We start from the raw sequence: 13,533 nt of genomic DNA on the forward strand, positions 1-13,533 counted from the left end.
TATTCTTATATCAAAATTCAGTCATGTTTTCTTCCTGTAAAACAAAATATGCCGTGTGCTTACGTAAGCATGCCCATAACCAATTTCAACCAATAATATCATGACATCCACCCATCAATCAATCTTCAACTTTTAGCTCACAGAACTAAGATTCATTAGTTAGCTAGCTAGCAACAGCACGGTACTTCAGTGTGTCTTCGGGTGTTATGACACGCCCGCTTTTCAACGTTCAAATCAAATTCCTCCCAACGTTATGTCCCGCCTGTCTTTCCTGTTTCACTCGGAAATACATCACGATACGGAAGTTAGATACTCTCGAAATGCCGTTTCATCTCGACTTTAAAATATAGAGAATCCATAAGTTAAGTTACTAAGTTACTTGATGTTTTTTTTTTTTCTGTTTATTTTATTTTTTCCTTTATGAGATCAAAGTTGAGAGAGAGACTAGGAAGCTTGGGAGAGAGAGAGGGGGATGACTTGCGACAAAGGTCCTGGATCAGATTTGAACCTTTACACAGTATACTCCTTAGCCAGGAGTCACCAGGACCAAGATCTTGCTCGGGAATCCAAATGTGTTTATTAACGCTGCTCACACTAGAAATAACAAACCAAATATTTTTTTAAAAAGCTAGACTAAGTAGCTGTTTGTGGAACTGAACACCAAAATGGGACGCAGAGCTTGTTTTTCCAAAATCCTGCTGCAGAACACATCATGATATCGAACGGGTCCCGGAGAGAGAGGGCCGGACCAGAGTGACCTCGTCCAGCCCAGATTAGGACCTGAGGACAGGGCAGGTCTTAGGGGGAAGACCACAGGGTTCGGTTGGCTCCAAGCGGCGGGATTAGCCGAGAAGGAGCGGGGCCACCTGGGGGGGGGTGTGGGGGGGGGGGCGGGGGTGTAAGTATTGGGTAAGCCGGAAGGTACACTAGATACCAGTCAAAAGTTTGAACACACCTGATTGAGTGTACTATGTTTTCATTCTCTTAAAGCCATTTCGCTTCTGCTTAAATGCTTGAAATTAGTTTCTTAGACAAATATAAATAGTGAAGTTGATCCTATGTATGAATTTCTTTCCAAAGCCTTTTCCTTTCCATCAAGGCAAAGGGCGGCTACTTTAAAGAATCTAAAATATAAGATAGTTTTGATTTGTTTAACACTTTTTTGGTCACTGCATAATTCCATTTGTGTTATTTCATAGTTTTCATAGCTTTTCTATTATTCTAAACTGTGAAAAATAGTAAAAAAAACAGAAAATGTGGTGTGTCCAAACTTTTGTGTGCATTTCCAAGAACGCCTTTTGGTTGTTTTGGGCGGTCACAGCGGTTACATCTAGTTTTTGTCCAAAGTGTTGCGGCTATTCTGCCAACTAATTGGAGTCAGTTACGTAGTGGGGGGGGGGGGCTTGTCAAGTGGCGTTTTGCGGTGCGTGAGGCTCCCCTCGCCGCGGCCCGGGACCGGGGCGGTGACGAAGTCCTTAAGCCCCCGCGGTGAGGCTCGCTGCTGAGATCCTCCTTCCTTGAGCCGCTTAAGGAAAAAGGGCATCCCCCTCTCCGCCCAGCTTCCTTTCTCTCCTCCGTCGCTCTTTCTCTTTGGCTATTCATCCCCCGTCTTTCAGCGTTCGCTCCCTCCCTCCCTCCCTCCCTCCCTCCCTCTCTCGCTCGCTCTCTTCCTTCCCTTGCCCTGATTGGGATCTGCAGTCAAGCGGATTAACACATTCTGGCAGGAGAGGCAAGCTGCCCACACACACACACACACACACACATACAGGCAGCACGTGCATCTCCGGGAGAGGCTGTGTGTGTGCATATGCATCTCCTTTCAGCCTTGCACTAGAGTGAAGGAATGTCTAACTGTGTGATGAATACTGAGGGCGCGCTCGGACACACACACACACACACACACACACACACACACACACACACACACACACACACACACACACACCTCTCAGTGTGGATTTAAGTGCTTCTGAGCATACAGGGACACGGCTATGTGCCTGTCCTGTACATGCGGGGTTACATACAGTAAGCATAACACGCATGAGTGTGTATATGTGTATGCGTGTGTGTATGCTTATGTGAGTGTGTGTGTGCCTGCGTGACTGTATCCACACTTCATAATTTATACTCAAAAGCACTTGCTTGGAGAGACTCGCGGAGGCAGAGCGGCAAATGGGCACATTCTGTGACTATCCGATTATCCTCTCTCCCTCTCTCTCTCTCTCTCTCTCTCCCTCTCTCTCTCTCTCTCTCTCTCTCTCTCCACTCAGTACATCTCAGCTCTGTCCTAGACCAGCAGCGTTCCACCATGTGCCATCGTGCAGGTTTTCATCCCGACCAGACACTACATGTAGCAGCTGATTTCACTGATTACTTCCTCCTTTCTGTCTTAATAATGAGTGAAATCAGCTGCTGAAGTGTTCGGTTGGGATGAAAACCTGCAGACTAGAGCTGCATAATTAATCGTAGATAATCGTATATTGTGTTTTCAAGTTTTGTCGATTAATGATTGTGTAATTTGGTGATATTAAAGTGTCTGTTATATTGTAAATTCCCCTGAAAGTCCCCATGTGGTGTATCAAGCTCTTCCATTACATGTGACCAATCACAGCCTTTGAATGCGCAACATGCACCATGTGACCAAAATAAAAGATGCAGAAGCAGGCAGAGAAACCTTAAATAGACTTAAGTAATAAGTAATCAATTATTTATTATTTGAATTTTGTAAATAAGGACCACAATAATAAGAGTGAGACAGCAGGAGTGAAAACAAGACGTTCTAGCTGCTGCTACTTTGAGAAATACTGCAGTGAAAAAAGTGAGAAAGTGAAAATGTACACTACCAGTCAAAAGTTTAGACACTACTGACTGAATGTTCTCTGTTTTTCATTCTCTTAAAGCCATTTTGATCTAAAGGCTTCTGCTTAAATGCTTGACATTAGTTTCTTAGACAAATATAAATCCTATTATGATCCTAATATGATCCTATGTATGAATTTCTTTCCAAAGCGTTTGCCTTAAAGAATCTAAAATATAAGATAGTTTTGATTTGTTTAACACTTTTTTGGTCACTGCTTTAATCCATTTGTGTTATTTCATAGTTTTGATGTCTTTACTAATATTCTAAAATGTGGAAAATAGTAAAAAATAAAGAAAAACACGTGTGTACAATAAAATAATTACATTTCCTGAAATAATCGTGAATAATAATCGTGATAAGAATATTTAGGAGAACAATCGGGATTAATATTTTTGCTAGAATCGTGTAGCCCGACTGCAAACTCTCATGTCACGATGGCACTGGACTGAAAACGCTAGATAAACAGGAAGGTGTTGCAGCGCATCTGGAGAAGGGGACAGCTGAGGACAAACGCTGGAGAAACTTGCTGAATGCCTCCTGGTCTAAGGTGGGTGGGGTGGGGGATGTGTGTGTGTGTGTGTGTGTGGGATGGGGGGGGGGGGGGGGGGGGTAGGAAGGTGGTATAGCAGCTGATATAGGAGAGGAGCTCCCATGTAGGACACACAGGCAGACAGACACACAATCAAGACGCTCACCAGGCCTGAATATTGTATGAGGCGTGCTCATGGGCCACTGCAGAGCGTGAGAGAGAGAGAGAGAGAGAGAGAGAGAGAGAGAGAGAGAGAGAGAGAGAGAGAGAGAGAGAGAGAGAGGTGGACTTATGCACAACATACACACACACAAATGAACACACATAAAGAGAGAGAGAGACAGAGTGACACACTTGAAAACACAAACACATGTACGCACACAAACAGGGCCAGTGGAGCTTGAGCTGATGTGGCCCGGAGCAGCCCAACGCCCTGCCACGCAACACACACACACACACACACACACACACACACACACACACACACACACACTTAAGAGCCATCTGCAGCTGGAGATACAGCCTACAGAAAGGCTTTACCTCTGACACTCTGAGACAGAGAGAGAGAGAGAGAGAGAAAGAGAGAGAGAGAGAGAGCTAGGAAACAAGGGAGATGGGGTAGTGAATGAGTGAATTAGGAGATTATGAGAGAGAGAGGTGGAAGGGAGGAGGGAAGAGGGGAAGCGAGCTCAGACGGAGAGAGGCGGTGCAGAAAGACGGCAGGAGGAGACGGGGCCGGACTCAAACTGCTACCTCAGTCTTACCTTCAGCCGCCTGACAGACAAACTGCTTCACCAACACTTTCACTCAGACTTTATTCATTACAGGATAATTCTGCTTTTTCCCCCCCCCAAAACCTCAGCTGCTATTTTTGATGTCTCTGCTGTAGCAATTGATTTAGACGTTTGTGGGAAGAAGCAACTTAAAAAAAAAAAAAGAAAGAAAAAGCACAGGAATGATGCTTTAAAGCAGCAGCAGCTCTCAGGCGGGGGGGTCAGGACCCTCGCAAGTGTTTATGAGATGAATCAATGAACGTTCGCAGCCTCCAGGCTTCTTCTAATGATTTCTTGAATAAAAACATCCTGAAAAGGGTTAAAAAAAATCATCATTTGGTGTCAGAGTTTGCCATTCTGTGTGTTTGCAGCGGAGCAGGCATCACTTTGATTTTTGGAGGTTGTGAATCAAAAACAGGTTGAGAACCAATCGTTGAAATTCATATCAATTTTCGGTGGAACATTTTGAGAGTTCAGGAGCTGCTGTCCTGCTGTCCGATCCGCTCTCACTATCAGCATTCAGGATTTTTTTTTTATCTTGGTTCTCAGTATTGATTATCGCTGATGGGCAACATCACTTTTTGCAATGTACGACCCGGGCCGCAGAGGCAAGTGAAAGGTTTCATTCAAGATTCAATATTTAAGATTTCCTTTTATTGTCATTCTACAACGACAGCGTGTTCGCAGCTCCCTGAGTTTGATGCATAACAAACTGACCAATGATAAACAAGTAATCCAAGCAGTTAAATAAATAAATAAATAAAATCTGAGTGCATTACATAGTGCGCAAAGTGCATGTCAACTGAAGAGCAACTAATTTAAAAAGTTAAAAGTAGTGAATTTAAAACTTAAAAAACTGTCAAATTAGAAATTATTCAAGTAGAGGTTTTATTTTGAAACCCTGAAATTTTGTCAATTTTGAGTTTTAAATTTGATCTGGAATTCATCAGTAAATATTTCAAAAATACATACACAAAACCATATTTTATTTCTGTAGGTCTTACGCTGACTTTTAAAAGGTAACTCATAATATGTTTTAACTTTCATGCCAGTATTCATTTTGTCAGCGTGAAATTATTCAAGTGCCGGCCTTCTCATTTTGGAAATGAATGTCGACTTTGCTGTGTTTGTTTTTGTGGAAATGTGATTTTTAAAGTGGGTTTTACAACATGGAAACAGGAGAGTGTTGGTGACTACGTGTCGCCAGAGCGGCCAGTATTAGTGTCCGATCCTGGACTCTTCTGTTGTACCACACGCACTAACAAGTGAAAATATTCCAGCTGCAAACTGAGATAGCGCTTTAAGTCGACGCTCCATATGAGGCCTAAGTGCTGCGCTGCAGTGTACACGGCTCGCTGAATCATACCTAACCATCTCGTGTTCAATTCATGAGTGGGCCATTATGTAGAAAAGGGTCAGCAAGGCATGTGAATGTGCTCCGTGTTCGCCCAGCGGCTCCTGCAAAGCTTTTTCCCGCAGGAGGAGGAAGGAAAAATGTAAAAAATGTATTCCCATTCCCAAACAAAAAAAAAAAAAATGGAATATGTCCCAAAGGATCGTCCTCACACCTTCTCTCCTAACCTCCAAACTAACCTCTCTCCTAGTAAGTATGCTAATGAAGACACTGCTATTTTTTTATTCAGCCTCCTCGCTAGGCTCCTCCTTTATCTGGCGGCCATTTCGTGCCGAGGTGGTTTCCAATTGGTTCCAGGCTTGTTCCTCTGGCTTGTTGTTGTTGTTGTTGGAGAGCTCCCTGGTTATTGGTGGGGCCGGTGCCAGAAGGGGGGGTGGGGGGGGGGGTTAGGCCCAGCTGTCCCTACCTCTGCCCTCCCTACATGCTACTGGGCACTAGGCCAGAGTGTGGCCATAAACACACAAGACCACACTGGACTGGACTGAAGAACTCTGGACTGGACGGGACTAGACTTGACTGGACTGGACTGGACTGAAGAACTCTGGACTGGACGGGACTAGACTAGACTGGACTGAAGTAAAAAACTCTGGATTGGATATTAGACTGGACCAGACTCACTGGAAGCCTCAAGTAAACCAGACCGACCTGGATTGGATTGGATTACATTGGACTGGACAGGATTGGACTGGTCTGCACTGGTTTGGTTTAAACTGGACTAGACTGGCTGCACTGGTCTGGATGTACACTGGAATGGACTGGACTGAATGAAGGCAATACAGACTGGATTAGACTGGAAGCAATTTAGACTCAATTAAACCAAATCAACCTGGACTGGACTGGATTGAATGAGATTGTTCTGTACTGAACTGCTTTAGATTAGACAGTTTAGATTAGATTAGACTGGATTGGATTGATTACAGTGGTCTAGTCAGGACTGGACTAGAAGAAATTCAGATTAGTTTAGACTTGACTTGATTCATCAAGCCTTGATAGACTGGATTGGAGCTAATTAAGACTGGATGAGTCTGGCCTGAACTAGATTAGATTAGTTCAGATGAAACCTTCATGATCCCTGAGGGGGAAATTGGGTCATTGCAGCAGCAGCAGCAAGAAGTAATAGGATACATCAACAAAGAATAGGATATAAATATGAATAGAGGAAATTGGGATTATAGAAATATAATCAATCGGCTTTCCGACACATTAAGTAGAAAATGTGCGACTGAAAATGTGCAAAAAAGCATCGAATCAACGAGCTGGACTTTGCTTCCATCCTGACGAAGGCCCACATGGTCACAGTCTTACATTGAATTCAACTTTTTGGGAGTCCGTGGACACTGATGTCTCCCACCGTTTCACATTACCCTCGGTTACCCCCCGCCCCGCTCTCCCCTCCCCACGCGTTACCTCGATGATGTCGGCGTTGGTCCGGCTCTCGTGCGGCTCGTTGTACTCGGTGTACTTGAGCAGGACCTTGTCCATGTCGGTGCTGGCGTACTGGAACAGCTTGTTGGAGTGGTTGAAGATGATGAGGGCGATCTCGCAGTCGCACAGCACGCTCAGCTCATAGGCCTTCTTCATCAGACCGAACTTCCGCTTGGTGAACGTCACCTGGAGGGAAGAGAGAAAGAGGGAGGGAAGGGGGGAGGAGGAGGAGAGGGAAAGGTGGAGAAGGAAGGATGGAGGTAAGAAAGAAAGACAAAAAAGTTAGGAGTTAGGAAACTGGAGAGAGAGCTTTTATATATAAAGAGAGCTCTTATAAAATGCCAGTAATGGATCAGTGTAATAAAAAAACAAATATTCAGCAAATTTTAAAAATTAAAGTAATAGTCCTTAACATTTTCATATAAATAAATGTCTGTTTTTCCACTCTCTGACACAAAAGTTCAACCTATATCCGGTTCATAAAGCTTTTCCAAACAGCTGGTGTCTGGTCGCTCTTTCCTGGGAAAAATCTGCATCAACAGAAAATCCTAGCTCCGCCCACACTGTTTGATTGACAGGTGATCTCTGGGAAGTGCAGTGCAGAAACAACACAGCAGTGAGTGCATAGCAACAAAGATGGAAACAAAAATCCCAAAAAAAATAAATAAACAAATAAAGACCTCGAGGATTACCACTTTAAATAATAATCATATTTAAATGTTATTCTTTCGGCAAGCAATCTAGTTTATTATTCTAATACTGACACAGTGTCTACTATTATACCAAGTGTCACATAAGGAGCAGCATGAGTGGTGGTTATGATTTATTTAACCGTTTCATTTAAAATCAGTTATTCGATCACAGGTGTGCATTTGTCTTTTATTGAGTATTTTGTATGGGTTTTGTACTAGGTGGAAGTTGGCCGAGAAAGACAATTAACACAAATAAAAAAACTGCTTTTAATCTCTACCGCACGTTTGCATGTAATTCCTCTGCTGTTTACTTTTTAAACGTTGCATCTTATCACTCCACCTCTGTGTTTTCGTCGGTGTGCCCAATAAACGCAACAAAAACAAAACTCAGTGAAATGAAAGTGGAACTATACAGGAGGGGTTGGGTTCAGATGACTGTAAGAAAGTATGTGAAATGTCAACAATAGAGAGTTTCAGATGATACACAAGACAGAGAGAGCATCAAAACATGATATCTTTCTCTCTCTCAAACACTCCCCCCTCTCAATTTTACACTCTCTCTCTCTCTCACACACACACTGTGAAACTGTCTTTTTCTCTTTCACACGCACTCTCTCTCTTTCTAAGTCACATATTCACTCCCTCATTCCTTCCATATCAAACACACACTCCCTCCCTCTCTCTGTCACACTCTCTCTCACTTTCTCTTTCTCTCTCTCTCTCCATGTCACACACTCTTCTCCTTGTCTTTTTCTCTTTCACACACACTCTCCCTCTCTCTTTTCCACTCTCAATTCAATATGCTTTATTGGCATGAATGTTACACAAACTCTATTGCCAAAGCGTCGATTACAATATTGAATGTGATGGAATTTAAGACGAAGTAAAAACTGAGACACTCTCTTTCTCTCCCTCTCTTTCTATATCACACACACACACTATCCCTCTCTCTTTCTATAACTCTTCCTCTCTCTTTTTTATATCACTCTCTCCCTCTCTCTTTCTATAACACTCTCTCCCTCTCTTTCTATATCACACACACACACACACACACACACACACTATCCCTCTCTCTTTCTATAACACTCTCCCTCTCTCTTTTCTATAACACTCTCTCCCTCTCTTTCTATCTCTCTCTCTCTCTCTCCATGTCACATACTCTCCCTGCCTCTCTATTTCTCTTTCATATACACACTCTACTTCTCTCTTTCTGTCACACACTCTCCCTATGTCTCACACACACACACACACACACACACACACACACACACATCTTGTATAAGCCCCCACAGTTGTGAACAAGCAGCGTTCAAGTGGGAGTGCTGCTGGAGCACCGGGTCCCTCGGTGTCTGCTGGTTGGTTTTAGTAGCGCTTCCACTGCTATACCGGCTGGTATTTACAATACAGGGAGATTTGGCTTTGTGTGTTTGTGATCCTGTCTGTTTAATCCAAACAAACACAAACAGAGGGAGAGAGAGAGAGAGAGAGACAGAGGGAGAGATAAAGACAGAGATAGAGAGAAAGAAAACGTTCAGGTAAAGCTAAGGGGGAAAACTTAAATGTAAATGAAGCAGCAAGGTTTGGCATTAAACATCTGATATAGGAGAAATGGAAATGTTGAAAAAAATATTGTATACTCGCCCCATATCTATATACAGGTAGGACATTATAATTAACTAGAATAGAATAGTTGAATTGATTTGCTCTTTGTTTAAAGGTGCTACGTGTAGCATTTTGTGTTAAAACCACATTTCCCATAAGCCCTGTCACTTCCTGTCACAAACAGGATGTTGCCCCCTCCTCCTCCACGTGTTTGTTTTGAAGAGTAAAAAAGGATAAGAGCTGATAGCAGCCCTTGATAACAGCCAATACGCATTCTTAAAATAATTCATTTAGAATAGTGGAACTGGAATAAAGTTGTTTGTATTTCCTGCAAAGTAAAGAAATGATTCCTCTTTGTGCCATAAAGCAATCCAGCAGATGATGCACAAAACCTGACCCGGTGACAAGTTAAGTTTGCACAACTGAACTCTATTGAGATTGCACAGGTATCGATTACACACAGGGGCGGACTTAGTAATTTGGGGGCCCTAGACGAAGGCAAGCATGGGGCCCCCTGAATCCCAACTCTCTCGCTTTTTAATCCATCCTTTCTATATATAAACTTGGGTAGCTTTTCTTATTTTATTAATTTTTTTGAACTTCTCTCTCAGCTACTGATGCAGGGGCAAGGGAAATTAATCTAAAGTCAAGTGGCAAAACACACTAGAAGCAGAATAGCCTGACTGAGAAGAGAGGGCGACCAAGACTCCAGATTGAAGTAATTTATTGTAACGAAAAAAGGGTGTTTTTTTTTCTTCTTTTAACTGATGAAAAATAAGTTATAATAATACACTACAAGTCAAAAGTTTGGACACTCACATTTTTCTTTATTTTTACTATTTTTCACATTTTAGAATAACAGTAAAGCCATCAAAACTATGAAATAACACAAATGGAATAAAGCAGTGACCAAAAAAGTGTTAAACAAATCAAAACTATCTTATATTTTCGATTCTTTAAAGTAGCCGCCCTTTGCCTTGATGGAAAGACAAAAGGCTTTGGAAAGAAATTCATACATAGGATCAACTTCACTTTTTATATTTGTCTAAGAAACTAATTTCAAGCATTTAAGCAGAAGCCTTTAGATCAAAATGGCTTTAAGAGAATGAAAAACATAGAACAGTCAATCAGGTGTGTCCAGACTGTTGACTGGTAGTGTATTTCTACTCTTGTCTTTTGTTGGGACCCAAGGCAGTCGCCTACCTTTGCCTAATGGTAAGACCGATCCTGATTATACAGATTGTACCGGTGTGAATAACTGCACCATGTAAAACCGGTTCCTGTTTTGTGCCGTAAAGCAATCCAGCAGATTTCCCTCCAAATCCACCAGGCGGCTCACGGTGTAAAATGCTGTAAAGGCTGATAGAGGCTGACAGGCTGCTCACCGACGGTCTCATTTGTTTACAGTAACTACACTAACGTCTTAATGTGGTAATGATTTATCGATGTTATAATGATACATGCAGCACCTTTAATTCCTACTAGTCATCTGTTCAGGTCCATATTATTACCTGAATTAATACACACTATATTGCTTCGGCAAAATAGGTTTCGGTCCTGCCATGCCAATAAAGCAGAAATGATTAAATAACTCAAATGAATTGAATTGAACTGAGAGAGATATAGAGGAAGGGAGAAGAAGGGGAGGGAGAGGGAGGGAGATGATTAGATTAGATGGATAGATAGATAGATAGATATATAGATAGATAGATAGATAGATAGATAGATAGATGAAGACAAATACAAGTTGAAAGATAGAAGAGCTGCCATGTGAGACCTTCAATCTCTCCATCTCTTTCCCTCGCTCTTTTTTTCTAATTGCTTAGGCACCCGCCATGTTACGTTTCTGCCTCTCCTCTCTCTCTCTCTATCTCTCCTTCCCCCGTCTCTTATTTTCTCGCCCTCGTTTTCTCTTCCTCTCCTCTCTCTCGCTCTCTCTCCATCTCTCACATTTTTTTTCCCACATCCTCCCTCCCTCATTCGCTCTCGCTCACTCATTGCTTCCTGCTGCCACAAATCAAATTATATCGGGGTCGTATCCATGGGCAACCGACTACCCCCCCCCACCCCCACCCCCACCCCCGCCCTCTACCCCCCATTTCCCACCTCATCACACACTGCTACCATCATCTTACCTCTCTCTATCTCGCTCTCTCTCTCTCTCCCCCAGCTTTATCTCTCTATCTTCATATCTCTCCCTCTCCTCTCTCTCTCTTTCTCTCTCTCTCTCTCTCTCTCTCTCTCTCACACACACACACACACACACACACACACAGAATGAGCAGATGAACTATGTGGCGGTGTTGGAAAGAGAGGAAATGACAAATTACGGCTGTAGAGGTTGGAGAGAGTAAAGACTGACGGTGACGAAGAGACAAGCCGCAGCAAACAACAACAGTTATTCTAACCGATTATAAGCTCATTTATCGTCGATTAAAACAAAAAAATGACCCCAAACTACCCAACGAAACCTTTTTTTTTAGAGGAAGTGGGCACCTGGGTAATAAGTTTGGGTAATAAGTCTCGATCCTGGTGTTTGCCATGAAGGATAAACAAGCTGAAGGTAATTGACATTAAGAATAGAATTGCCAGGTAACCAATGGCAACTGAAGAATAAGACATCCTCGGTAGAGAGAGAGAAAGGAAGAAAGGGGGCGAGTCGTTTCATCCATGTGTGTGTGTGTGTGTGTGTGTGTGTCTTGGCGTGGTTGTGGTTGTGTGGCAGATGGATGAGGAAACCACCACTGACAACCGCAACCTCCTCTTGCTGTTTTCTGTAGCCAAACCTCTCTTTCATTTGGTGGTTCATAGTCTCTCACAATCAGGGCTGAGCGTTTAAAAGGAATAAAATTTAAAAAAAGATATCTTTCATTACAGCACTGATTTTTGGTATCAATATCAATTTTAAGGCATCGAAAGATAAGGAAAAGTAAAGAAAAGGTTAAAAAATGTCGGTGCAATCTGATCTAATCTATTTGTTTGGCATTTTTGCTGAGGAAACCAAATTCAGCGATATTTGGGAAAGCAGGTGCTGCGTGCCAAATATGAAACAGGTAATCATTCACTCTATTGTAGGAGGAAACATGCTTTGGATTTGAGAATAATAAATGCAAAAAGGTTTGAAGCCACTGCGAAGAACTGGCTAAGTGTTCTCTAAATGTAGTCTACCTTTGGAAAGGCCACACACACTGTGTTGGCATCACACTTTCCTGTGTAATGTGACATAACTAAATTATATCTCCTGGGTTATCAGGTCACATGCGGCTCTGAAGCGATGCGGTTTGAATGCGAGTTTCTGCACCGCACTGAAAATTGCACAGTTGTTGCTCGGTATGAACACGGATATGTATTTACGGTTTTGTTTTTGTTTGATTTTCTGGAAGGAAAAGTATTGCAGTGTTGACGCAGGCTGCTCTCCTTTGCTCCGCTTCCCACCAAAAAGGACCAACAACGGAAATAAACTATCAAGCTTTATTGTGGAGTTATCCTTGGTAGTTCGCTTCCGTTTCATATACGACTTTAAATTACTAGATAAAATTTCCGGCCCGAGTCACAATCCTTTATTTTCTTTCCCTAGAAATGTGGCATTTGAAACGGCGTCGTATGTGAAGCCCAGTGCCCACACTCTGAACGGTGTTTATTTGGTGAAGCTTATGGCAGCAGCGTCTTTAGAATCGGCACGTAGGAGGGTGACGGGCTGCATGTACTCCAAAATTCATTTGACTGCCTTTCAGACTGTTGCACTGTTCATTTAGCTGAGGCAAACTAGAGCAAGTGTGGAAAAACCTTTTCTCCACTCCGCTCTCATTTCATAATCAGACTCCGTGTTTTTGGGCCAAGGAAGTTTGCACATACAAGGAATTTGACTTGGTGGGTTGAGCACCTAAGTCATATAAGCATATAAGAAATTTAGGGAATAGGTCTTTTTTAGGAGTAGTATATAAAAGTCTTTGGCACATCCATAAAGCGAACATGCTTTCAAAAACAATCAAATTAAACGTTTCTAAATATCAAAAGATTTACTATAAAGAACAGTCTACTGACACACTAATGTAGAAAACAAATAAACAGTTAAGACAAAATGTATATAAAAAAATATACGGTGCCTAAAGCTTTTGCACAGTACTGTATAAGTAGTAAGTATAAGTAGTGTATCAAAGTTTTAAAAGTAGAAATTTAGGAAATAGGTCTCTTTTCTGCACAGTATGCACATGCTTCTCTGTTGGAATCTGCCTAAT

The 13,533-nt window shown here is 42.3% G+C and overlaps 1 protein-coding gene across 1 annotated transcript in view; it reads right to left on the reverse strand.

The window, feature by feature from the left end:
• mef2d (myocyte enhancer factor 2d) overlaps positions 1–13,533 on the reverse strand; it is a 95,273-nt gene that overhangs the window by 43,851 nt on the left and 37,889 nt on the right. The window contains exon 4 of the mRNA XM_078286998.1: positions 6,984–7,187. Within this exon, the coding sequence (XP_078143124.1) occupies positions 6,984–7,187 (204 nt within the window). The remainder of the gene's footprint in view (positions 1–6,983; positions 7,188–13,533) is intronic.

This window comes from Centroberyx gerrardi, chromosome 12 (assembly GCF_048128805.1).
Source record: "Centroberyx gerrardi isolate f3 chromosome 12, fCenGer3.hap1.cur.20231027, whole genome shotgun sequence".
Classification (NCBI taxonomy): domain Eukaryota; kingdom Metazoa; phylum Chordata; class Actinopteri; order Beryciformes; family Berycidae; genus Centroberyx; species Centroberyx gerrardi.